Source organism: Oncorhynchus nerka, linkage group LG14, assembly GCF_034236695.1.
Source record: "Oncorhynchus nerka isolate Pitt River linkage group LG14, Oner_Uvic_2.0, whole genome shotgun sequence".
In the NCBI taxonomy this organism is placed as follows: domain Eukaryota; kingdom Metazoa; phylum Chordata; class Actinopteri; order Salmoniformes; family Salmonidae; genus Oncorhynchus; species Oncorhynchus nerka.
In genome coordinates this window covers 71,826,008-71,853,527 of record NC_088409.1, presented here as the reverse complement: position 1 = coordinate 71,853,527, position 27,520 = coordinate 71,826,008, and the positions used below count along the sequence as shown (strand labels likewise).

The 27,520-nt window shown below is 50.0% G+C and overlaps 2 protein-coding genes across 2 annotated transcripts in view; one reads left to right on the top strand and one right to left on the bottom strand.

Moving 5' to 3' along the window:
* The window catches only part of LOC115141289 (membrane-associated phosphatidylinositol transfer protein 3-like), a 231,266-nt gene that overhangs the window by 82,753 nt on the left and 120,993 nt on the right, over positions 1 to 27,520 (bottom strand). Inside the window, exons 6-8 of the mRNA XM_065000356.1 lie at positions 8,614 to 8,803; positions 5,453 to 5,587; positions 4,160 to 4,353 (exon numbers count right to left, since the gene is read on the bottom strand). Coding sequence (XP_064856428.1) covers positions 4,160 to 4,353; positions 5,453 to 5,587; positions 8,614 to 8,803 — 519 coding nt within the window. The remainder of the gene's footprint in view (positions 1 to 4,159; positions 4,354 to 5,452; positions 5,588 to 8,613; positions 8,804 to 27,520) is intronic.
* LOC135575005 (U1 small nuclear ribonucleoprotein 70 kDa-like) lies at positions 16,203 to 16,955 on the top strand (the record flags this gene model as incomplete). Its single annotated transcript, XM_065027138.1, has 2 exons — positions 16,203 to 16,701; positions 16,834 to 16,955. Coding segments are annotated over 2 exons (621 nt in total), but the record flags the coding sequence as incomplete, so codon positions are not given.

Genomic DNA, 27,520 nt, shown 5'->3' with positions numbered 1-27,520 from the left:
GCTGTTGCAGCCCCATGATTTTCTCACAAGTCCTGACTATCTTGCCCAACCTATTTTTCTGTGCAACCTTGATATTCCCAAACCAGCAGGTCAAGCAGTAGGACAGAATGCTCTCAATGAATGATTTATAAACGAGAACCGTGATGGTTAGATCAACATTCAAAAAGTGCAGTTTCTGTCGGAAATACATTCTCTGTTGGCCTTTCAAAAGATAGCGTCAGAACACTGATCCCAGGACAGCTGGTTGTGACTAGACCACAGTAGTTGTACTCCTCCACTATTTCGATAGGCTCACCTTTTATCAGTGTGCATGGTAGTGTTCCTTCCAAAGTCAATCACCATGTCCGTTGTTTTTGATGAGGGAGAGAGAGAGAGAGAGAGAGAGAGAGAGAGAGAGAGAGAAGGAGAGAGAGAAACTCTCTGACCGATCACGACTTCAACAGAGGAAGGAGAAAAGGCTTTCGTTGTTAGCAGAGGGCCTACTGGGAAATCCCCTGCTTGAGGTGGAAAAAGAGGCTCCTGACAGGCAGGTGACCCGGAGATATGCAGGCTTCCCAGAGGCCCCTGAGGAGTGGGCTGATGCCTGGGATGCCACAGCTCTAATAATAGCAGAGCCCTCCATGTGACCGGGCGGTGATGCCCTGTGGAAAGGGCCGGGCAAAATGTCATCATCCTCCACACTGCTGAGCTGACTGGGGTTTTAATGAAGAGAATAACTAGCAGGGGGAGATGATGATGAGAGGTGCGTCACCATGGACACGCTGCAGAATCAGTGTGAACAAGTCAAATCTCTGAGAGAGTAGGGCGCCAATGGTAGGGCACCCAATTCCCTATATAGTGCATTACTAGGGTGCCATTTAGGATGCAGCTTAGGTTGCCAGGGATCTGGCTACTGGAGCCATACAAATAAAATGCTATTTCTATGACTGTAACTACGCTGATGTGGGCCTCACTGGAGCATGTGATTTGGAATGGGAACACTGGTTGCTTGGTGCTGGTTAATTGGTAGCATGGTAGAGAGCTGGGAGCTCCCCATCCACCCAGCAATAGCGACATTCACCAGCAGTAGTCAGTCTCCTATGCGCACACTGCCACAAATAGGCTATTTATGGCCCAGAGCAGGCCGGCAGGTAGACAGGGAGGCCGGCAGGCATATAGATAGACAGAAAGGCAGGCAGGCAGACAAGCAGACTGGCAGGCAGAAAGGCAAGCAGGACGGCAGAGAAACAGTCAGATAGGCAGGCTGAAAAGCGGACAAGCGGAAGGCAGACAGGCAGAAAGGCAGGCAGGCAGACAGGCAGGTAGACAGGCAGAAAGGAAGGCAAAAAGGCAGGCAGGCAGGCAGGTAGACAGGCAGAAAGGCAGGCAGGCAGGCAGGCAGCTAGGCAGGCAGGCAGGCAGGCAGGCAGGCAGGCAGGTAGACAGGCAGAAAGGAAGGCAGAAAGGCAGGCAGGCAGGCAGGTAGACAGGCAGAAAGGCAGGCAGGCAGGTAGACAGGCAGAAAGGCAGGCAGGCAGGCAGGTAGACAGGCAGATAGGCAGGCAGGCAGGCAGGTAGACAGGCAGAAAGGCAGATAGGCAGGCAGGCAGGCAGGTAGACAGGCAGAAAGGCAGGCAGGCAGGCAGGCAGGCAGGCAGGTAGACAGGCAGAAAGGAAGGCAGAAAGGCAGGCAGGTAGACAGGCAGAAAGGCAGGTAGAAAGGGACATATTGATGACAGAGTGACACACATAAATAGAACATCCCATGACAACCTGGCTGAGGGCCAGATAGCTACAGTACTTCTGGGCTATCCCATCACACCACTGAGTACATAGATGGATGGACGTGCACTCATACACAAATCATTAAAAATGTCACTAGAAATGTCTGGAATAAACATTGGGTATGGAACTGCGTAATAAGAAAACATGTATTCAGATATGACTCTAATGACAGTGGTATATGCCAAGAATGTGATGGTAGGAGTATACTATTATGGGATTTTCCCTAAGTCTGAGTATCAACTGTATTTAACCTTTATCTTCTTTGAATGTCAACAGAGTCCTGCCAAGAGAGAGAAAAGGCAGAATAATCCCCACTGTGTCTATCACTGAGATGAGCAAAGGGAAAAGTTCTGTTACGACCTCCTCATAATCCAACCACGGTGCATGAATTGCACTCTTGGAGGTATTGTCCACACTTTTGGAGGACAATAGAAATTTAAATTAGAGTTAGGGTTGAGCCGGGTGTGGACATGAAGCAAGGGTTAGGGTTATGGTTAAGGTTAAGGGTTATGGTTAAGGTTAAGGGTTGGGGTTATGGTTATGGTTAAGGGTTAGGGTTATGGTTAAGGTTAAGGGTTATGGTTATGGTTAAGGGTTAGGGTTATGGTTATGGTTAAGGGTTATGGTTAAGGTTAAGGGTTGGGGTTATGGTTATGGTTAAGGGTTAGGGTTATGGTTAAGGTTAAGGGTTATGGTTATGGTTAAGGGTTATGGTTATGGTTAAGGGTTATGGTTAAGGTTAAGGGTTGGGGTTATGGTTATGGTTAAGGGTTAGGGTTATGGTTAAGGTTAAGGGTTAGGGTTATGGTTAAGGTTAAGGGTTATGGTTATGGTTAAGGGTTAGGGTTATGGTTAAGGTTAAGGGTTATGGTTAGGTTAGGGTTAGGGTTATGGTTAAGGGTTAGGGTTATGGTTAAGGGTTAGGGTTATGGTTATGGTTAAGGGTTAGGGTTATGGTTAAGGTTAAGGGTTATGGTTATGGTTAAGGGTTATGGTTATGGTTAAGGGTTATGGTTAAGGTTAAGGGTTGGGGTTATGGTTATGGTTAAGGGTTAGGGTTATGGTTAAGGTTAAGGGTTAGGGTTATGGTTAAGGTTAAGGGTTATGGTTATGGTTAAGGGTTAGGGTTATGGTTAAGGTTAAGGGTTATGGTTAAGGTTAAGGGTTAGGGTTATGGTTAAGGGTTAGGGTTATGGTTAAGGGTTAGGGTTATGGTTATGGTTAAGGGTTAGGGTTATGGTTATGGTTAAGGGTTAGGGTTATGGTTATGGTTAAGGGTTATGGTTAAGGTTAAGGGTTGGGGTTATGGTTATGGTTAAGGGTTAGGGTTATGGTTAAGGGTTATGGTTAAGGTTAAGGGTTAGGGTTATGGTTAAGGGTTAGGGTTATGGTTAAGGTTAAGGGTTAGGGTTATGGTTATGGTTAAGGGTTAGGGTTATGGTTATGGTTAAGGGTTAGGGTTATGGTTATGGTTAAGGGTTAGGGTTATGGTTAAGGGTTATGGTTTATGGTTATGGTTAAGGGTTAGGATTAAGGGTTAGGGTTATGGTTAAGGGTTATGGTTAGGGTTATGGTTAAGGGTTAGGGTTATGGTTATGGTTCAGGGTTATGGTTATGGTTCAGGGTTATGGTTATGGTTAGGGTTAGGGTTAAGGATTAGGGTTATGGTTATGGTTAAGGGTTATGGTTAAGGGTTAGGGTTAGGGTTAAGGGTTAGGGTTATGGTTAAGGGTTAGGGTTAAGGGTTAGGGTTATGGTTAAGGGTTAGGGTTATGGTTAAGGGTTAGGGTTATTGGTTAGCGTTATGGTTAAGGGTTCGGGTTGAACTGGGTGTGGACATGTAGATAGGGTTAGGGTTATGGTTAAGGGTTAGGGTTAAGGGTTAGGGTTATGGTTATGGTTAAGGGTTAGGGTTGAACTGGGTGTGGACATGTAGCTAGGGTTAGGGTTATGGTTAAGGGTTAGGGTTATGGTTAAGGGTTAGGGTTATGGTTAAGGGTTAGGGCTGAACCGAGTGTGGACATGTAGCTAGGGTTAGGGTTATGGTTAAGGGTTAGGGTTAAGGGTTAGGGTTGAACTGGGTGTGGACATGTAGCTAGGGTTAGGGTTATGGTTAAGGGTTAGGGTTAAGGGTTAGGGTTGAACTGGGTGTGGACATGTAGCTAGGGTTAGGGTTATGGTTAAGGGTTAGGGTTATGGTTAAGGGTTAGGGTTATGGTTAAGGGTTAGGGTTGAACCGGGTGTGGACATGTAGCTAGGGTTAGGGTTATGGTTAAGGGTTAGGGTTATGGTTAGGGTTATGGTTAAGGGTTAGGGTTGAACCGGGTGTGGACATGTAGCTAGGGTTTTGGTAAGGATTAGCTTCCATCAGGGTGATGTTCTCTGTCTACAGTACCTGCTGAAGAAGCTGTGTTGTCCAGTAGATGTGTCTCCATCATACGAGTCACTCTGTTTCCTGCTGAGGGGCTGTCTGGCCTGGTTGTGTCCATCGCTGGGCAGGGCCGAGATATCAATGTTACTCTTACTCAGCCTCTTACTGGAGCTGAGGCCAAGGCTGGGGCTGTGACAGGGGCTGTCCTCAGGGTTATCCTGCGTGGGAGGAAGAGAGCGTGGGACACAAGCCTTCACCGTTCACTCACACTCAAATACCATAACTGAACACAAATGAGCAGCTCATTGCTAATCCCTCTTTCTCAGCACATAGGAGAATGTGGGAGCTGGCTAGCTACCAGACCTGGGTATAAATACATGTGCGTTTCAGTATTTGTACTTGAAATATTTCTGTGAATGAGTATTTTTCAAATAATGTGTCCAAATCAACTACTTCTATTTTAAGTATTTTAAAGTATTTTAAAATAATTTTCTATAAATAGCCGACAATTTCAAACAACAGTATGTCAAAATACAGTACTTGTTTCCAAATACATTAATTCAAATACCCCTAGGACCAAACAGACCCAGGTTTAAATTGCATGGAGTATTTAAATATTTGCATTTGAAAATACACTTTGTATTGTGTATTTGAGTATTTTTCAAATACATACCAACACATTCCATGTGTATTTCCAAATACATTTTAATATTGACCTACTTTATTTTAAATGTCTCTGAAAGTAATTGAAATACACTAAAGAATATTTGAACCTACGTTTGCTAACTACAGATAGAGATTGGTCCTGTTTTATGTGTGAGGCTACAGGGGAGTAGTAGTGGGAAAAGCAGATTTGAGGTTAGAGAGAGAGAGAGAGAGAGAGAGAGAGAGAGAGAGAGAGAGAGAGAGAGAGAGAGAGAGAGAGAGAGAGAGAGAGAGAGAGAGAGAGAGAGAGAGAGAGAGAGAGAGAGAGAGAGAGAGAGGACAGTGAGAGCAGCCCAGGGGATCATGCAGTACTAACTGGGTGTAAACAAACAGGAAAAGACAGGCCAGCTCAGGACGGAGAGAGAGGATTTTCAAGGTCTTGGCTAGGATAGCATGGGGAAGGAGAGACTGTCTGAGAGGAAAGCTGTCTGAACAGAGAAGATCTTACACAATTCTAGCTACAGGCCATGGGGAGATAGTTGAATAGCACAGAGAGCACAAACTGAAATTGTAATGCCTCAATGTAAAAGGGTCTAGGGGAATCTAAAAGTGCAGTTTTACAGAACATGTTAGAGTATATGTTGATTGAGTTGTAATGTGTCATGCCACTACCTTGAGGCTCTCAGTGCTGTTGTTCCTGCTGCTGCTGGGACTGCTGTGCTGCCTCTGACTGCTACTACTGCTGCTGCTGAAACACAGGGCGTCGAAGCACAGCACACCTCCCACACAGTCGCCCATCACACACACCTGGACAGGAACACACAAGCACGCACGCACAGACACACACACACGGTTTTAGAAACCCTCGCTCCATGCCTCCCCAGCAGGCAGATTTGGGCCCGTGCCTGTTCAGGTCCATAGTCGAATCTGAATGTCAATAACACACTTCATTAGGACTGACTCAGTCTGAGGGAACAACACATTTCTCCTTAATTGGTTTGACGTGACACCATTGTACTTGGCTTCCTGACTTGGAATTGCATTATGACCACAAATCTTGTCAAAGTTATGAAAGGAGGGGCCTCCCGAGTGGCACAGCGGTCTAAGGCACTGCATCACAGTGCTTGAGGCGTCACTACAGACCTGGGTTCGATCCCAGGGTGTGTCACAGCCGGCCGTGACCGGGAGAACCATGAGGTGGCACACAATTGGCCCAGCGTCGTCCGTGTTAGGGGATGGTTTGGCTTGTCTCATCGTGATTTTCTTGTCTCATCACGCTCTAGTGACTCCTTGTGGCGGACGGTGTTTCCTCCGACACATTGGTGCAGCTGGTTTCCAAGTTAAGCAAGCAGTGTGGCTTGGCAGGGTCATGTTTCGGTGGATGCATGGCTCTCGAGTCCGTAGGGGAGTTGCAGCGATGGGACAATACTAACTACCAATTGGATATCACGAAAAAGGGGTAAAAAAAGTACAAAAAATATATATAATTATTCAAGGAGAGGAAGTTCAATATAATAGAGTTTATACATTGTATGGTTTTGCCAATAATGTGCTCTTGAAAATTACAGCACTTAATTAAACCATAGGTCTTTATCAGAGAGGGGATTGCCCACAGGTGTGTGAGAGTTAATGGGGTCTGCAGACGGCATGATAAAGCTGCAGGTCTCTGGCGACATTAGTCCCCACAGTGAACACAGAGGATTACCCAGCCCTCTCTATCCCAATCATCACTTCCTCTGGAAATCTTTGGCTTCCATTAAACGGACTGCAGCACATTATTGGATTTGGCCTGAGAGTTTCAAGACTAGTCATTCAACTGAGACTGCTCTTCTCTGTATCACGGAGGCGCTCCGCACTGCTAAAGCTAACTCTCTCTCCTCTGCTCTCATCCTTCTAGACCTATCGGCTGCCTTCGATACTGTGAACCATCAGATCCTCCTCTCCACCCTCTCCGAGTTGGGCATCTCCGGCGCGGCCCACGCTTGGATTGCGTCCTACCTGACAGGTCGCTCCTACCAGGTGGCGTGGCGAGAATCCGTCTCCACACCACGTGCTCTCACCACTGGTGTCCCCCAGGGCTCTGTTCTAGGCCCTCTCCTATTCTCGCTATACACCAAGTCACTTGGCTCTGTCATAACCTCACATGGTCTCTCCTATCATTGCTATGCAGACGACACACAATTAATCTTCTCCTTTCCCCCTTCTGATGACCAGGTGGCGAATCGCATCTCTGCATGTCTGGCAGACATATCCGTGTGGATGACGGATCACCACCTCAAGCTGAACCTCGGCAAGACGGAGCTGCTCTTCCTCCCGGGAAGGACTGCCCGTTCCATGATCTCGCCATCACGGTTGACAACTCCATTGTGTCCTCCTCCCAGAGCGCTAAGAACCTTGGCGTGATCCTGGACAACACCCTGTCGTTCTCAACTAACATCAAGGCGGTGGCCCGTTCCTGTAGGTTCATGCTCTACAACATCCGCAGAGTACGACCCTGCCTCACACAGGAAGCGGCGCAGGTCCTAATCCAGGCACTTGTCATCTCCCGTCTGGATTACTGCAACTCGCTGTTGGCTGGGCTCCCTGCCTGTGCCATTAAACCCCTACAACTCATCCAGAACGCCGCAGCCCGTCTGGTGTTCAACCTTCCCAAGTTCTCTCACGTCACCCCGCTCCTCCGCTCCCTCCACTGGCTTCCAGTTGAAGCTCGCATCCGCTACAAGACCATGGTGCTTGCCTACGGAGCTGTGAGGGGAACGGCACCTCAGTACCTCCAGGCTCTGATCAGGCCCTACACCCAAACAAGGGCACTGCGTTCATCCACCTCTGGCCTGCTCGCCTCCCTACCACTGAGGAAGTACAGTTCCCGCTCAGCCCAGTCAAAACTGTTCGCTGCTCTGGCCCCCCAATGGTGGAACAAACTCCCTCACGACGCCAGGACAGCGGAGTCAATCACCACCTTCCGGAGACACCTGAAACCCCACCTCTTTAAGGAATACCTAGGATAGGATAAAGTAATCCCTCTCACCCCCCCTCCCCCTTAAAAGATTTAGATGCACTACTGTTCCACTGGATGTCATAAGGTGAATGCACCAATTTGTAAGTCGCTCTGGACAAGAGCGTCTGCTAAATGACTTAAATGTAATGTAAATGTAATTAGAGGAAATGAGATCTCCCATTCTCTCTCTCCTCTTCTCCTCCCTTGTTCCTAACAGTATGATTCATCTCCAGTCAGTCAGTGTGACCCTGTGGGAGCCAGGGGGACACTTTAGAGGACGGACCCACCTGGCCAGTGAAGCCCTTTATGGGCGGACACTTCCGGAGGTTGGACCCACCTGGCCATTGAATGCCTTTATGGGGGGGGAACACTTTAGAGGACGGACCCACCTGGCCAGTGAAGGACTTTATGGGGGGCACTTCAGAGGACGGACCCACCTGGCCAGTGAAGCCCTATATGGGGGGACACTTTAGAGGACGGACCCACCTGGCCAGTGAAGCCCTATATATGGGGGGACACTTTAGAGGACGGACCCACCTGGCCAGTGAAGCCCAATATGGGGGGGACACTTTAGAGGACGGACCCACCTGGCCAGTGAAGTCCTATATGGGGGGACACTTTAGAGGACGGACCCACCTGGCCAGTGAAGCACTATATATGGGGACACTTTAGAGGGATGGACCAACATGGCCAGTAAAGCCCTGTCTGGGGGGGACACCTTAAGAGGACATGTCTACCTGGCCAGTGAAGCCCTGTCTCCAGGGACACTTTAGAGGACAGACCCACCTGTCCGGTGAAGCCCTGTCTCCAGGGACACTTTAGAGGACAGACCCACCTGTCCGGTGAAGCCCTGTCCGTCCTGGGACACGAGGAAGCTGTGGTAGGCCTGGTTGGCGCGGGTGATGAGGGTTGCCACGGCGTCCTGGTAGTGTGGGGCTGCGATGGCGAGGAGCGGGAGGGCGGCCAGGGGCAGGTGGTCAACGCTGCTGGACACACAGCTCTCATCATAGCTGTATGGGTTCAGACTGGGACAGGAATAAGTGAGTCATTTTTTGAGCCTTGAACAACAATCAATTCAATTTTTTAAAATGAAACATTATTTATCCCTGGAAATGTACTTGTGTTGCCATAGTTTCGTGTCTTACAAGGAGAATGGAATGTACCTATATGGTGAATGGAGAGCCCTCTGACATTTATCAACAGGCATTCATTCATCAATCGTTTCCACTGCACAAAAATGTCTTGGGAAATGGAATTTGGAAAAAGTATTGTAATTGGCTGCTTCTGTTAATCCAAGGTTATTTTGGGAAAGATCCAACAAAATGATTTGTTACCCCGGAACGTATAAATACGATGAATGAGCATGTGGCTAATCATCTCTCTCTCTCTCTCAATTAGATTTAAGGGCTTTATTGGCATGGTCTCTCTCTCTACAGGTGCAGGCTTGTAGACTCTCCCCGGCTGGCACAACCTCTCCTCCTCTGCCTGTCTGATAGCAGCCTCTGTTTATCTGATGTGTGTGTGTGTGTGTGTGTGTGTGTGTGTGTGTGTGTGTGTGTGTGTGTGTGTGTGTGTGTGTGTGTGTGTGTGTGTGTGTGTGTGTGTGTGTGTGTGTGTGTGTGTGTGTGTGTGTGTGTGCGTGTGTGTGTGTATGTGTATGCAAGCGTGTCTTTTCTGTGTGTGTGAATCACAGGGAGTGACAGTGCTGCACGCCACAGCGTCCGAGACCCTTTATCCAACAGTGTGGGAACCAGTGAAGGATATCCTTGTCCCTTTTACGCTCTAACAGCTGAATCGCCCTTATCGCTATCACAAATGGCACCCTATTCCCTATATAGTGCACTACTTTTAACCAGGGCCCTATGGCTCTGGCCAAACATAATATCAAGGCACGAGGCGAGACCCAGATGCAGACACAGGAAGCAGATGGTTGGAGTCTTACAATGTTTATTAATCCAATAGGGTAAAGCAAGAGAATGGTTGTGGACAGGCAGTTCAGAGTGCAGGCAGAATCAAGGTCAGGGCAGGCAGGATGATCAGGCAGGGGGGAAAGTAGTCCAGAGTCAGGCAGGGGTCAGAACCGGGAGGACTATCAAAAAAGCATAGCAAAAGGAGTACGGGAAAAACACGCTGGTTGACTTGACTAGCATACAAGACGAACTGGCACAGATAGATAGACAGGAAACACAGGGATAAACACACTGGGGGAAATAAGCGACACCTGGAGACAATCACAGGAACAGGTGAAACAGATCAGGGCGTGGCACGTAATGCCCTCTGTAGAGAATAGGGTGCCATTTGGGATGGACCCAGTGCCTGGAGGGACCAGTATGGGGTGTGAGGGGTGGGGTCAACATAGTGCAAAGACCTAGCAGTATCCCTGTAGACATACTACCATTGATAAGAACATCAAGGAGAGAAATGGAGCTTTCCAGGTGGATGGCTGAAGCTATGATGTCTGGCTGTTACTGTGAAGGGAGGAGTACCCCTGCTCTCTCTCTCTCAATTCAATTCAAGGGCTTTATTGGCATGGGAAACATATAACATTCGGGGCGGCAGTGGTTAGAGCGTTGGACTAGTAACCGGAAGGTTGCAAGTTCAAACCCCTGAGCTGACAAGGTACAAATCTGTCGTTCTGCCCCTGAACAGGCAGTTAACCCACTGTTCCTAGGCCGTCATTGAAAATAAGAATTTGTTCTTAACTGACTTGCCTAGTTAAACAAAGGTCAAATAAAAATAAATATATATACACTGCTCAAAAAAATAAAGGGAACACTTAAACAACACAATGTAAATAAGTCAATCACACTTCTGTGAAATCAAACTGTCCACTTAGGAAGCAACACTGATTGACAATAAATTTCACATGCTGTTGTGCAAATGGAATAGACAACAGGTGGAAATTATAGGCAATTAGCAAGACACCCCCAATAAAGGAGTGGTTCTGCAGGTGATAACCACAGACCACTTCTCAGTTCCTATGCTTCCTGGCTGATGTTTTGGTCACTTTTGAATGCTGGCGGTGCTTTCACTCTTGTGGTAGCATGAGATGGAGTCTACAACCCACACAAGTGGCTCAGGTAGTGCAGCTCATCCAGGATGGAACATCAATGCGAGCTGTGGCAAGAAGGTTTGCTGTGTCTGTCAGCATAGTGTCCAGAGCATGGAGGCGCTACCAGGAGACAGGCCAGTACATCAGGAGACGTGGAGGAGGCCGTAGGAGGGCAAAAACCCACTAGCAGGACCGCTACCTCCGCCTTTGTGCATAGAGGAGCAGGAGGAGCACTGCCAGAGCCCTGAAAAATGACCTCCAGCAGGCCACAAATGTGCATGTGTCTGCTCAAACGGTCAGAAACAGACTCCATGAGGGTGGTATGAGGGCCCGACGTCCACAGGTGGGGGTTGTGCTTACAGCCCAACACCGTGCAGGACATTTGGCATTTGCCAGAGAACACCAAGATTAGCAAATTGGCATCCCTGTCTCACCCCACAGCCCTGTGTGAAGAAATGTGTTTTTTGCCTATTTTAACACTTTTATAATATCGTATATTTTTCTCCCAACACCACTTTCCATCAATTTGTATAGTAGACCCTCATGCCAAATTGAGTGTCTCTCTCTCTCTCTCTCTCTCTCTCTCTCTCTCTCTCTCTCTCTCTCTCTCTCTCTCTCTCTCTCTCTCTCTCTCTCTCTCTCTCTGTGTGTGTGTGTGTGTGAACAGATCCCCTGTGTCTGTGGTGGGGAACATGGAGCATGAAACTGTGACACCACTATAATAAGACATGCCTACAGTATAAAAGTGATAGGACCAGTTTTCTGTTCAGTTCTTTCACAGGTATAGTTAGGCAATGTGCTAGGTGAAAGGTTCCGTTTCACTAGAATGTATCTGAAGCTGGTACAAGACCCCCAGAATGGTCGACTGTCTGCTTTTAAAGCTGCGTACTGTAAGTACTTAGACTGTAACAGCGGTACTATATGAGTTATCCACTGGTAGTCACTATCAAGGGCCTGTGTAATGTACTGAGGGCAAGGTCATAGCTATAGCTGTGCTGTGTCATGCTGTTCCTGTCATGTTAACAGAGCCCTGTCGAGCCCCCTGCTGCTGGCACAGGACACAAACATGACCTTAACACTGCTGGCACAGGACACAAACATGACCTTAACACTGCTGGCACAGGATACAAACATTACCTTAACACTCCTGGCACAGGACACATACATTACCTTAACACTGCTGGCACAGGACACAAACATGACCTTAACACTGCTGGCACAGGATACAAACATTACCTTAACACTGCTGGCACAGGACACATACATTACCTTAACACTGCTGGCACAGGACACAAACATTACCTTAACACTGCTGGCACAGGACACAAACATTACCTTAACACTGCTGGCACAGGACACAAACATTACCTTAACACTGCTGGCACAGGACACAAACATTACCTTAATACTGCTGGCACAGGACACAAACATGACCTTAACACTGCTGGCACAGGACACACACATTACCTTAACACTGCTGGCACAGGACACAAACATTACCTTAACACTGCTGGCACAGGACAAAAACATTACCTTAACACTGCTGGCACAGGACAAAAACATTACCTTAACACTGCTGGCACAGGACACAAACATTACCTTAACACTGCTGGCACAGGACAAAAACATGACCTTAACACTGCTGGCACAGGACACAAACATTACCTTAACACTGCTGGCACAGGACACAAACATTACCTTAACACTGCTGGCACAGGACACACACATTACCTTAACACTGCTGGCACAGGACACACACATTACCTTAACACTGCTGGCACAGGACACAAACATTACCTTAACACTGCTGGCACAGGACACGCACATTACCTTAACACTGCTGGCACAGGACACACACATTACCTTAACACTGCTGGCACAGGACACAAACATTACCTTAATACTGCTGGCACAGGACACGCACATTACCTTAATACTGCTGGCACAGGACACGCACATTACCTTAACACTGCTGGCACAGGACACAAACATTACCTTAACACTGCTGGCACAGGACAAAAACATTACCTTAACACTGCTGGCACAGGACAAAAACATTACCTTAACACTGCTGGCACAGGACACAAACATTACCTTAACACTGCTGGCACAGGACACAAACATTACCTTAACACTGCTGGCACAGGACACACACATTACCTTAACACTGCTGGCACAGGACACACACATTACCTTAACACTGCTGGCACAGGACACAAACATTACCTTAACACTGCTGGCACAGGACACACACATTACCTTAACACTGCTGGCACAGGACACAAACATTACCTTAATACTGCTGGCACAGGACACGCACATTACCTTAATACTGCTGGCACAGGACACGCACATTACCTTAACACTGCTGGCACAGGACACAAACATTACCTTAACACTGCTGGCACAGGACAAAAACATTACCTTAACACTGCTGGCACAGGACAAAAACATTACCTTAACACTGCTGGCACAGGACACAAACATTACCTTAACACCCCTGGACAGGACAAACTCACATTACCATAACACCCCTGGACATGTGGCTACACGGCCAAGACCAAGGTCAAAGGGCACCTAGAAACAACACAACAAGACATCACAAAGCCACCCACCCAGTTTCTCTCGTCAGCCTGTTCTTTATTTATTTCTAGAGATGGATAATTAGTAGACTCCTTATGCAAACACCTGCTGTTGGTATTGCAGTGGGATGTCTATTCTTTACCTTTATAGTGTCCAGACAATGCTTTGTTACTGACATTCAGTGTAATTGGATTCCACTATACAGGTATGTTGTTGTTGGTTGATTTAAAGTTGGGCTGGGAATCAAATTTCTTGGTGCTGTTTGTTTTGAATCAGTACAATTCATTAGAAGTAGGGAGACAGCAACCTGTTCTTCCAGGTGTAAAATTATTGCTCAACCAAGGGCTCGTTAATTAAGACTGTAATAGGAATCAGGTTAGATTCTCCAGATTCTCAATTAAGACAACATGTTCAGCCCTAAAGATGCTCAGAAGAGGCAGAAATGCTAATGAGGTTGACATAGCAACATCAATACAGCAAACACTGTTAACACTGTGGATAACTGTCTCAGGAGACTGAGACTATTGCTTCTCATCTTTCTCAGTCTGCCATATTAACAACACAGATCCTAATAGGAACGCAGTGGCTTTCAAGTCTCCAGACACACATCTCAGCATGTCTCTGCATCACGGTGCTTGAGGCATCACTACAGACCCGGATTCTTTCCCAGGCTCTGTCGCCGCCGATCGCGTCCGGGAGACCCATGGGGCGGTGCACAATTGGCCCAGCGTCGTCAGGGTTAGTAGGGGAGGGCTTGGTCGGCCAGGATGGCCTTGTCCCATCGCGCTCTAGCGACTCCTGTGGCGAGCCGGGCGCAATGCACGCTGACTTTGGTCATCAATTGTACGGTATTTCCTCAGACACATTGGTGCGGCTGGCTTCAGGGTTAAGTGAGCAGTGTGTTAAGAAGCAGTTCGGCTTGGCAGGGTCGTGTTTCGGAGGATACATGGCTCTCGACCTTCGCCTCTCCTGAGTCCGTATGGGAGTTGCAGCGATGGGACAAGACTGTAACCAGCAATTGGATATCACGAAAAAGGGGTAAACATTTTTTTTTTAAAGCAGCACACACTTTAAGAGACCCTTGGCTACTCGATCTCTGCCTGTGTGTAACACTTCTAACAAAAGCAGGCATTCAGTTGTGTTCAACCTTCAGCGAGCCTGTCAGCCTGTTCCTACAGTACTTGAACAAACCTCTTCAATAATACAACTTAGAGAATTGTATCAAGGCCATTCACAAAGCTCTTATCAATGCATTGATTGATGACTGTCGTTTAAAAACAAAAAACTGTTAGAATCAGAATTGGGTTTAGTCCCAAATGGCACCGTATTCCCTATATACAGCACTACTTTTGACCAGAGTCCTATGGGCCCAAGCAGTGCACTACATTGGGAATAGGGTGCCATTTTGGCACAATGTTTATCATCCTTTCTCACATCCATTTCTGATTCTGCAGGTTTACATATTAGTGTGCTGATGAAGAGATGCCTAGCTAACTGCCATTAACAGGATCCAGCCATTAGCAGCGGCATGGCAAGAGAGAGGAGATAGGGCTGATTAAACAGATACGCCTCTAAGCTAGCATCAGCAAGCTAGCATCTCTCCTCAAAGCTAATACTGCACACAGCAGCCTAACCTTGAGAGAAGGTTACACTTTCTCACATTCTCTCCCACTTCATCTAATGTCACAGAGCAGCGAAGACTGAAAAAGGCTCTCTTCAGAGAGGGTTTGTGGAATTTCTGCTTAATTGCCCTCCCCTTGTCTTAATGGCCTGGGTTTACAGGGCACACAGTTTACAAAGCTAACGAGGGAGAGACAGAGACAGAGGGAGAGACAGAGACAGAGAGAGGGAGAGACAGATACATATACAGAAGGAGAGGAAGAGACAGAAGGAGAGACAGAGGGAGAGACAGAGACAAATACAGAAGGAGAGACAGAGACAGAAGGCGAGACAGAAGGAGAGACAGAGACAGAAGGAGAGACAGAGGGAGAGACAGAGACATATACAGAAGGAGAGGCAGAGGGAGAGGCAGAGACAGAAGGAGAGGCAGAGACAGGAGAGACAGAGGGAGAGGCAGAGACAGAAGGAGAGACAGAGACAGAAGGAGAGACAGAGGGAGAGACAGAGACATATACAGAGGAGAGGGAGAGACAGAGACATATACAGAAGGAGAGGCAGAGACAGAGACATATACAGAAGGAGAGGCAGAGGGAGAGACAGAAGGAGAGGCAGAGACAGAAGGAGAGACAGACTGAGAGGCAGAGACAGAAGGAGAGATAGAGGGAGAGACAGAGACATATACAGAAGGAGAGGGAGAGACAGAGACATATACAGAAGGAGAGACAGAGACATATACAGAAGGAGAGACAGAGAAAGAAGGAGAGAGAGACAGAAGGAGAGACAGAGAAAGAAGGAGAGACAGAGACAGAAGGAGAGACAGAAGGAGAGACAGAGAAAGAAGGAGAGGCAGAGGGAGAGACAGAGACATATACAGAAGGAGAGGCAGAGACAGAAGGAGAGACAGAAGGAGAGGCAGAAGGAGAGGCAGAGACAGAAGGAGAGACAGAGACATATACAGAAGGAGAGACAGAGAAAGAAGGAGAGACATATACAGAAGGAGAGACAGAGAAAGAAGGAGAGACAGAGACAGAAGGAGAGACAGAAGGAGAGACAGAGAAAGAAGGAGAGGCAGAGGGAGAGACAGAGACATATACAGAAGGAGAGGCAGAGACAGAAGGAGAGACAGAAGGAGAGGCAGAAGGAGAGGCAGAGACAGAAGGAGAGACAGAGACATATACAGAAGGAGAGACAGAGAAAGAAGGAGAGACAGAGACAGAAGGAGAGACAGAAGGAGAGACAGAGAAAGAAGGAGAGGCAGAGGGAGAGACAGAGACATATACAGAAGGAGAGGCAGAGACAGAAGGAGAGACAGAAGGAGAGGCAGAAGGAGAGGCAGAGACAGAAGGAGAGGCAGAGACAGAAGGAGAGACAGAAGGAGAGAAAGAGACAGAAGGAGAGACAGAAGGAGAGGCAGAAGGAGAGGCAGAGACAGAAGGAGAGACAGAGGGAGAGACAGAAGGAGAGACAGCCGGAGAGACAGAAGGAGAGGCAGAGACAGAAGGAGAGACAGAGGCATATACAGAAGGAGAGACAGAGAAAGAAGGAGAGACATATACAGAAGGAGAGACAGAGAAAGAAGGAGAGACAGAGACAGAAGGAGAGACAGAAGGAGAGACAGAGAAAGAAGGAGAGGCAGAGGGAGAGACAGAGACATATACAGAAGGAGAGGCAGAGACAGAAGGAGAGACAGAAGGAGAGGCAGAAGGAGAGGCAGAGACAGAAGGAGAGGCAGAGACAGAAGGAGAGACAGAAGGAGAGGCAGAAGGAGAGGCAGAGACAGAAGGAGAGACAGAGGGAGAGACAGAAGGAGAGACAGCCGGAGAGACAGAAGGAGAGGCAGAGACAGAAGGAGAGACAGTGACAGAAGGAGAGACAGAGACAGAGAGAGAGACAAAGACAGAGGGAGAGACAGAAGGAGAGACAGCCGGAGAGACAGAAGGAGAGGCAGAGACAGAATGAGAGACAGCCGGAGAGACAGAAGGTGAGGCAGAGACAGAAGGAGAGACAGAGACAGAGGTAGAGACAGAAGGAGAGACAGAAGGAGAGGCAGAGACAGAGGGAGAGACAGAAGGAGAGGCAGAGACAGAGGGAGAGACAGAAGGAGAGGCAGAAGGAGAGGCAGAGACAGAAGGAGAGACAGCCAGAGAGACAGAAGGAGAGGCAGAGACAGAAGAAGAAACAGAAGGAGAGACAGAGACAGAAGGCGAGGCAGAAGGAGAGGCAGAGACAGAAGGAGAGACAGAGACAGAAGGAGAGACAGAAGGAGAGGCATAAGGAGAGGCAGAGACAGAAGGAGAGACAGAGACAGAAGGAGAGGCAGAGACAGAAGGAGAGGCAGAGACAGAGGGAGAGGCAGAGACAGAGGGAGAGACAGAAGGAGAGGCAGAAGGAGAGGCAGAGACAGAAGGAGAGACAGAGACAGAAGGAGAGACAGAAGGAGAGGCAGAAGGAGAGGCAGAGACAGAAGGAGAGACAGAGACAGAAGGAGAGGCAGAGACAGAAGGAGAGGCAGAGACAGAGGGAGAGGCAGAGACAGAGGGAGAGACAGAAGGAGAGGCAGAAGGAGAGGCAGAAGGAGAGGCAGAGACAGAAGGAGAGACAGAGACAGAAGGAGAGGCAGAGACAGAAGGAGAGGCAGAGACAGAGGGAGAGGCAGAGACAGAGGGAGAGACAGAAGGAGAGGCAGAAGGAGAGGCAGAGACAGAAGGAGAGACAGAGACCGAAGGAGAGACAGAGACAGAAGGAGAGACAGCCGGAGAGACAGAAGGAGAGGCAGAGACAGAAGGAGAGAAAGAGACAGAAGGAGAGACAGCCGGAGAGACAGAAGGAGAGGCAGAGACAGAAGAAGAAACAGAAGGAGAGACAGAGACAGAAGGAGAGGCAGAGACAGAAGGAGAGACAGAGACAGAAGGAGAGACAGAGACAGAAGGAGAGACAGAAGGAGAGGCAGAGACAGAAGGAGAGGCAGAAGGAGAGGCAGAAGGAGAGGCAGAAGGAGAGGCAGAGACAGAAGGAGAGACAGAGGGAGAGAAAGAAGGAGAGACAGCCGGAGAGACAGAAGGAGAGGCAGATACAGAAGGAGAGACAGTGACAGAAGGAGAGACAGAGACAGAGAGAGAGACAAAGACAGAGGGAGAGACAGAAGGAGAGACAGCCGGAGAGACAGAAGGAGAGGCAGAGACAGAAGGAGAGACAGAGACAGAGGAGAGGCAGAGACAGAGGGAGAGACAGAAGGAGAGGCAGAAGGAGAGGCAGAGACAGAAGGAGAGACAGAGACAGAAGGAGAGACAGAAGGAGAGGCAGAAGGAGAGGCAGAGACAGAAGGAGAGACAGAGACAGAAGGAGAGGCAGAGACAGAAGGAGAGGCAGAGACAGAGGGAGAGGCAGAGACAGAGGGAGAGACAGAAGGAGAGGCAGAAGGAGAGGCAGAGACAGAAGGAGAGACAGAGACCGAAGGAGAGACAGAGACAGAAGGAGAGACAGAGACAGAAGGAGAGGCAGAGACAGAAGGAGAGGCAGAGACAGAGGGAGAGGCAGAGACAGAGGGAGAGACAGAAGGAGAGGCAGAAGGAGAGGCAGAGACAGAAGGAGAGACAGAGACCGAAGGAGAGACAGAGACAGAAGGAGAGACAGCCGGAGAGACAGAAGGAGAGGCAGAGACAGAAGGAGAGAAAGAGACAGAAGGAGAGACAGTCGGAGAGACAGAAGGAGAGGCAGAGACAGAAGAAGAAACAGAAGGAGAGACAGAGACAGAAGGAGAGGCAGAAGGAGAGGCAGAGACAGAAGGAGAGACAGAGACAGAAGGAGAGACAGAGACAGAAGGAGAGACAGAAGGAGAGGCAGAGACAGAAGGAGAGGCAGAAGGAGAGGCAGAAGGAGAGGCAGAGACAGAAGGAGAGACAGAGGGAGAGAAAGAAGGAGAGACAGCCGGAGAGACAGAAGGAGAGGCAGAGACAGAAGGAGAGACAGTGACAGAAGGAGAGACAGAGACAGAGAGAGAGACAAAGACAGAGGGAGAGACAGAAGGAGAGACAGCCGGAGAGACAGAAGGAGAGGCAGAGACAGAATGAGAGACAGCCGGAGAGACAGAAGGTGAGGCAGAGACAGAAGGAGAGACAGAGACAGAGGGAGAGACAGAAGGAGAGGCAGAAGGAGAGGCAGAGAAAGAAGGAGAGACAGCCAGAGAGACAGAAGGAGAGGCAGAGACAGAAGAAGAAACAGAAGGAGAGACAGAGACAGAAGGCGAGGCAGAAGGAGAGGCAGAGACAGAAGGAGAGACAGAGACAGAAGGAGAGACAGAAGGAGAGGCATAAGGAGAGGCAGAGACAGAAGGAGAGACAGAGACAGAAGGAGAGGCAGAGACAGAAGGAGAGGCAGAGACAGAGGGAGAGGCAGAGACAGAGGGAGAGACAGAAGGAGAGGCAGAAGGAGAGGCAGAGACAGAAGGAGAGACAGAGACAGAAGGAGAGACAGAAGGAGAGGCAGAAGGAGAGGCAGAGACAGAAGGAGAGGCAGAGACAGAAGGAGAGGCAGAGACAGAAGGAGAGGCAGAGACAGAGGGAGAGGCAGAGACAGAAGAAGAAACAGAAGGAGAGACAGAGACAGAAGGAGAGGCAGAAGGAGAGGCAGAGACAGAAGGAGAGACAGAGACCGAAGGAGAGACAGAGACAGAAGGAGAGACAGCCGGAGAGACAGAAGGAGAGGCAGAGACAGAAGGAGAGAAAGAGACAGAAGGAGAGACAGCCGGAGAGACAGAAGGAGAGGCAGAGACAGAAGAAGAAACAGAAGGAGAGACAGAGACAGAAGGAGAGGCAGAGACAGAAGGAGAGACAGAGACAGAAGGAGAGACAGAGACAGAAGGAGAGACAGAAGGAGAGGCAGAGACAGAAGGAGAGGCAGAAGGAGAGGCAGAAGGAGAGGCAGAAGGAGAGGCAGAGACAGAAGGAGAGACAGAGGGAGAGAAAGAAGGAGAGACAGCCGGAGAGACAGAAGGAGAGGCAGATACAGAAGGAGAGACAGTGACAGAAGGAGAGACAGAGACAGAGAGAGAGACAAAGACAGAGGGAGAGACAGAAGGAGAGACAGCCGGAGAGACAGAAGGAGAGGCAGAGACAGAATGAGAGACAGAGACAGAGGGAGAGGCAGAGACAGAGGGAGAGACAGAAGGAGAGGCAGAAGGAGAGGCAGAGACAGAAGGAGAGACAGAGACAGAAGGAGAGACAGAAGGAGAGGCAGAAGGAGAGGCAGAGACAGAAGGAGAGACAGAGACAGAAGGAGAGGCAGAGACAGAAGGAGAGGCAGAGACAGAGGGAGAGGCAGAGACAGAGGGAGAGACAGAAGGAGAGGCAGAAGGAGAGGCAGAGACAGAAGGAGAGACAGAGACAGAAGGAGAGACAGAGACAGAAGGAGAGACAGAGACAGAAGGAGAGGCAGAGACAGAAGGAGAGGCAGAGACAGAGGGAGAGGCAGAGACAGAGGGAGAGACAGAAGGAGAGGCAGAAGGAGAGGCAGAGACAGAAGGAGAGACAGAGACCGAAGGAGAGACAGAGACAGAAGGAGAGACAGAAGGAGAGGCAGAAGGAGAGGCAGAGACAGAAGGAGAGAAAGAGACAGAAGGAGAGACAGCCGGAGAGACAGAAGGAGAGGCAGAGACAGAAGAAGAAACAGAAGGAGAGACAGAGACAGAAGGAGAGGCAGAAGGAGAGGCAGAGACAGAAGGAGAGACAGAGACAGAAGGAGAGACAGAGACAGAAGGAGAGACAGAAGGAGAGGCAGAGACAGAAGGAGAGGCAGAAGGAGAGGCAGAAGGAGAGGCAGAGACAGAAGGAGAGACAGAGGGAGAGACAGAAGGAGAGACAGCCGGAGAGACAGAAGGAGAGGCAGAGAGACAGAAGGAGAGACAGTGACAGAAGGAGAGACAGAGACAGAGAGAGAGACAAAGACAGAGGGGAGAGACAGAAGAGAGACAGCCGGAGAGACAGAAGGAGAGGCAGAGACAGAAGGAGAGACAGAAGGAGAGACAGAAGGTGAGGCAGAGACAGAAGGAGAGACAGAGACAGAGGGAGAGACAGAAGGAGAGGCAGAAGGAGAGGCAGAGACAGAAGGAGAGACAGCCAGAGAGACAGAAGGAGAGGCAGAGACAGAAGAAGAAACAGAAGGAGAGACAGAGACAGAAGGAGAGGCAGAAGGAGAGGCAGAGACAGAAGGAGAGACAGAGACAGAAGGAGAGACAGAAGGAGAGGCAGAAGGAGAGGCAGAGACAGAAGGAGAGACAGAGACAGAAGGAGAGGCAGAGACAGAAGGAGAGGCAGAGACAGAGGGAGAGGCAGAGACAGAGGGAGAGACAGAAGGAGAGGCAGAAGGAGAGGCAGAGACAGAAGGAGAGACAGAGACAGAAGGAGAGACAGAAGGAGAGGCAGAAGGAGAGGCAGAGACAGAAGGAGAGGCAGAGACAGAAGGAGAGGCAGAGACAGAAGGAGAGGCAGAGACAGAGGGAGAGGCAGAGACAGAAGAAGAAACAGAAGGAGAGACAGAGACAGAAGGAGAGGCAGAAGGAGAGGCAGAGACAGAAGGAGAGACAGAGACAGAAGGAGAGACAGAGACAGAAGGAGAGACAGAAGGAGAGGCAGAGACAGAAGGAGAGGCAGAAGGAGAGGCAGAAGGAGAGGCAGAGACAGAAGGAGAGACAGAGGGAGAGACAGAAGGAGAGACAGCCGGAGAGACAGAAGGAGAGGCAGAGACAAAAGGAGAGACAGTGACAGAAGGAGAGACAGAGAGAGAGACAAAGACAGAGGGAGAGACAGAAGGAGAGACAGCCGGAGAGACAGAAGGAGAGGCAGAGACAGAATGAGAGACAGCCGGAGAGACAGAAGGTGAGGCAGAGACAGAAGGAGAGACAGAGACAGAGGGAGAGACAGAAGGAGAGGCAGAGACAGAGGGAGAGACAGAAGGAGAGGCAGAGACAGAGGGAGAGACAGAAGGAGAGGCAGAAGGAGAGGCAGAGACAGAAGGAGAGACAGCCAGAGAGACAGAAGGAGAGGCAGAGACAGAAGAAGAAACAGAAGGAGAGACAGAGACAGAAGGCGAGGCAGAAGGAGAGGCAGAGACAGAAGGAGAGACAGAGACAGAAGGAGAGGCAGAGACAGAGGGAGAGGCAGAGACAGAGGGAGAGGCAGAGACAGAGGGAGAGACAGAAGGAGAGGCAGAAGGAGAGGCAGAGACAGAAGGAGAGACAGAGACAGAAGGAGAGACAGAAGGAGAGGCAGAAGGAGAGGCAGAGACAGAAGGAGAGACAGAGACAGAAGGAGAGGCAGAGACAGAAGGAGAGGCAGAGACAGAGGGAGAGGCAGAGACAGAGGGAGAGACAGAAGGAGAGGCAGAAGGAGAGGCAGAGACAGAAGGAGAGACAGAGACCGAAGGAGAGACAGAGACAGAAGGAGAGACAGAGACGGAAGGAGAGACAGCCGGAGAGACAGAAGGAGAGGCAGAGACAGAAGGAGAGAAAGAGACAGAAGGAGAGACAGCCGGAGAGACAGAAGGAGAGGCAGAGACAGAAGAAGAAACAGAAGGAGAGACAGAGACAGAAGGAGAGGCAGAGACAGAAGGAGAGACAGAGACAGAAGGAGAGACAAAGACAGAGACAGAAGGAGAGACAGAAGGAGAGGCAGAGACAGAAGGAGAGGCAGAAGGAGAGGCAGAAGGAGAGGCAGAAGGAGAGGCAGAGACAGAAGGAGAGACAGAGGGAGAGAAAGAAGGAGAGACAGCCGGAGAGACAGAAGGAGAGGCAGAGACAGAAGGAGAGACAGTGACAGAAGGAGAGACAGAGACAGAGAGAGAGACAAAGACAGAGGGAGAGACAGAAGGAGAGACAGCCGGAGAGACAGAAGGAGAGGCAGAGACAGAATGAGAGACAGAGACAGAGGGAGAGGCAGAGACAGAGGGAGAGACAGAAGGAGAGGCAGAAGGAGAGGCAGAGACAGAAGGAGAGACAGAGACAGAAGGAGAGACAGAACAGAGAGAGACAGAGACAGAGACAGAAGGAGAGACAGAGACAGAAGGAGAGGCAGAGACAGAAGGAGAGGCAGAGACAGAGGGAGAGGCAGAGACAGAGGGAGAGACAGAAGGAGAGGCAGAAGGAGAGGCAGAGACAGAAGGAGAGACAGAGACCGAAGGAGAGACAGAGACAGAAGGAGAGACAGAGACAGAAGGAGAGGCAGAGACAGAAGGAGAGGCAGAGACAGAGGGAGAGGCAGAGACAGAGGGAGAGACAGAAGGAGAGGCAGAAGGAGAGGCAGAGACAGAAGGAGAGACAGAGACCGAAGGAGAGACAGAGACAGAAGGAGAGACAGCCGGAGAGACAGAAGGAGAGGCAGAGACAGAAGGAGAGAAAGAGACAGAAGGAGAGACAGCCGGAGAGACAGAAGGAGAGGCAGAGACAGAAGAAGAAACAGAAGGAGAGACAGAGACAGAAGGAGAGGCAGAAGGAGAGGCAGAGACAGAAGGAGAGACAGAGACAGAAGGAGAGACAGAAGGAGAGGCAGAGACAGAAGGAGAGGCAGAAGGAGAGGCAGAAGGAGAGGCAGAGACAGAAGGAGAGACAGAGGGAGAGAAAGAAGGAGAGACAGCCGGAGAGACAGAAGGAGAGGCAGAGACAGAAGGAGAGACAGTGACAGAAGGAGAGACAGAGACAGAGAGAGAGACAAAGACAGAGGGAGAGACAGAAGGAGAGACAGCCGGAGAGACAGAAGGAGAGGCAGAGACAGAATGAGAGACAGCCGGAGAGACAGAAGGTGAGGCAGAGACAGAAGGAGAGACAGAGACAGAGGGAGAGACAGAAGGAGAGGCAGAGACAGAGGGAGAGACAGAAGGAGAGGCAGAGACAGAGGGAGAGACAGAAGGAGAGGCAGAGACAGAAGGAGAGACAGAGACAGAAGGAGAGACAGCCAGAGAGACAGAAGGAGAGGCAGAGACAGAAGAAGAAACAGAAGGAGAGGCAGAAGGAGAGGCAGAGACAGAAGGAGAGATAGAGACAGAAGGAGAGGCAGAGACAGAAGGAGAGGCAGAAGGAGAGGCAGAGACAGAAGGAGAGACAGAAGGAGAGGCAGAAGGAGAGGCAGAGAGAGACAGAGAGAGGAGAGACAGAGACAGAAGGAGAGACAGAAGGAGAGGCAGAAGGAGAGGCAGAGACAGAAGGAGAGACAGAGACAGAAGGAGAGGCAGAGACAGAAGGAGAGGCAGAGACAGAGGCAGAGACAGAGGGAGAGACAGAAGGAGAGGCAGAAGGAGAGGCAGAGACAGAAGGAGAGACAGAGACCGAAGGAGAGACAGAGACAGAAGGAGAGACAGAGACGGAAGGAGAGACAGCCGGAGAGACAGAAGGAGAGGCAGAGACAGAAGGAGAGAAAGAGACAGAAGGAGAGACAGCCGGAGAGACAGAAGGAGAGGCAGAGACAGAAGAAGAAACAGAAGGAGAGACAGAGACAGAAGGAGAGGCAGAGACAGAAGGAGAGACAGAGACAGAAGGAGAGACAGAGACAGAAGGAGAGACAGAAGGAGAGGCAGAGACAGAAGGAGAGGCAGAAGGAGAGGCAGAAGGAGAGGCAGAAGGAGAGGCAGAGACAGAAGGAGAGACAGAGGGAGAGAAAGAAGGAGAGACAGCCGGAGAGACAGAAGGAGAGGCAGAGACAGAAGGAGAGACAGTGACAGAAGGAGAGACAGAGACAGAGAGAGAGACAAAGACAGAGGGAGAGACAGAAGGAGAGACAGCCGGAGAGACAGAAGGTGAGGCAGAGACAGAAGGAGAGACAGAGACAGAGGGAGAGACAGAGACAGAGGGAGAGACAGAAGGAGAGGCAGAGACAGAAGGAGAGACAGAGACAGAAGGAGAGACAGAAGGAGAGGCAGAAGGAGAGGCAGAGACAGAAGGAGAGACAGAGACAGAAGGAGAGGCAGAGACAGAAGGAGAGGCAGAGACAGAGGGAGAGGCAGAGACAGAGGGAGAGACAGAAGGAGAGGCAGAAGGAGAGGCAGAGACAGAAGGAGAGACAGAGACAGAAGGAGAGACAGAGACAGAAGGAGAGACAGAGACAGAAGGAGAGGCAGAGACAGAAGGAGAGGCAGAGACAGAGGGAGAGACAAAGACAGAGGGAGAGACAGAAGGAGAGACAGAAGGAGAGGCAGAGACAGAAGGAGAGACAGCCGGAGAGACAGAAGGTGAGGCAGAGACAGAAGGAGAGACAGCCGGAGAGACAGAAGGTGAGGCAGAGACAGAAGGAGAGACAGAGACAGAAGGAGAGACAGAAGGAGAGACAGAAGGAGAGGCAGAGACAGAAGAAGAAACAGACGGAGAGACAGAGACAGAAGGAGAGGCAGAAGGAGAGGCAGAGACAGAAGGAGAGACAGAGACAGAAGGAGAGACAGAAGGAGAGGCAGAGACAGAAGGAGAGGCAGAAGGAGAGACAGAAGGAGAGGCAGAGACAGAAGGAGAGACAGAAGGAGAGAAAGAAGGAGAGACAGAAGGAGAGGCAGAAGGAGAGGCAGAGACAGAAGGAGAGACAGAGACAGAGGGAGAGACAAAGACAGAGGGAGAGACAAAGACAGAGGGAGAGACAGAAGGAGAGACAGAAGGAGAGGCAGAGACAGAAGGAGAGACAGCCGGAGAGACAGAAGGTGAGGCAGAGACAGAAGGAGAGACAGAGACAGAGGAGAGACAGAAGGAGAGCAGAAGGAGAGGCAGAGACAGAAAGAGAGAGAGAGACAGAAGACAGAGAGAGACAGAAGGAGAGGCAGAGACAGAAGAGAGAAGAGACAGAGACAGAAGGAGAGACAGAGACAGAAGGAGAGAGAGAGACAGAAGGAGAGGCAGAGACAGAAGGAGAAAGAGACAGAGAGACAGAAGGAGAGACAGAAGGAGAGGCAGAAGGAGAGGCAGAGACAGAAGGAGAGACAGAGACAGAAGGAGAGACAGAAGGAGAGACAGAAGGAGAGGCAGAGACAGAAGGAGAGAGAGACAGAAGGAGAGGCAGAGACAGAAGGAGAGAGCAGAGACAGAAGGAGAGGCAGAGACAGAAGGAGAGACAGAAGGAGACAGAAGGAGAGGCAGAGACAGAAGGAGAGACAGAGACAGAAGGAGAGACAGAAGGAGAGACAGAAGGAGAGGCAGAGACAGAAGGAGAGACAGAGACAGAAGGAGAGGCAGAGACAGAAGGAGAGGCAGAGACAGAAGGAGAGGCAGAGACAGAAGAAGAAACAGAAGGAGAGACAGAGACAGAAGGAGAGGCAGAAGGAGAGGCAGAGACAGAAGGAGAGACAGAGACAGAAGGAGAGACAGAGACAGAAGGAGAGACAGAAGGAGAGGCAGAGACAGAAGGAGAGGCAGAAGGAGAGAGCAGAAGGAGAGGCAGAGACAGAAGGAGAGACAGAGAGAGAGACAGAAGGAGAGACAGCCGGAGAGACAGAAGGAGAGGCAGAGACAAAAGGAGAGACAGAGACAGAGGGAGGAGAGACAGAGAGAGAGACAAAGACAGAGGGAGAGACAGAAGGAGAGACAGAAGGAGAGACAGAAGGAGAGGCAGAGACAGAATGAGAGACAGAGAAGAGACAGAAGGTGAGACAGAGACAGAAGGAGAGACAGAGACAGAGAGGAGAGACAGAAGGAGAGGCAGAGACAGAGGGAGAGACAGAAGGAGAGGCAGAGACAGAGGGAGAGACAGAAGGAGAGACAGAAGGAGAGGCAGAGACAGAAGGAGAGACAGCCAGAGAGACAGAAGGAGAGGCAGAGACAGAAGAAGAAACAGAAGGAGAGACAGAGACAGAGAGAGGCAGAAGGAGAGGCAGAGACAGAAGGAGAGACAGAGACAGAAGGAGAGACAGAGACAGAAGGAGAGGCAGAGACAGAGAGAGGCAGAGACAGAGGGAGAGACAGAGACAGAGGGAGAGACAGAAGGAGAGGCAGAAGGAGAGGCAGAGACAGAAGGAGAGACAGAGAGAGAAGGAGAGACAGAAGGAGAGGCAGAAGGAGAGGCAGAGACAGAAGGAGAGACAGAGACAGAAGGAGAGGCAGAGACAGAAGGAGAGGCAGAGACAGAGGGAGAGGCAGAGACAGAGGGAGAGACAGAAGGAGAGGCAGAAGGAGAGACAGAGACAGAAGAGAGAGACAGAGACAGAAGGAGAGACAGAGACAGAAGGAGAGACAGAGACAGAAGGAGAGACAGCAGAAGGAGAGACAGAAGGAGAGGCAGAGACAGAAGGAGAGAAAGAGACAGAAGGAGAGACAGAAGGAGAGGAGAGACAGAAGGAGAGGCAGAGACAGAAGAAGAAACAGAAGGAGAGACAGAGACAGAAGGAGAGACAGAAGGAGAGACAGAGACAGAAGGAGAGGCAGAGACAGAAGGAGAGGCAGAGACAGAGGGAGAGGCAGAGACAGAAGAAGAAACAGAAGGAGAGACAGAGACAGAAGGAGAGGCAGAAGGAGAGGCAGAGACAGAAG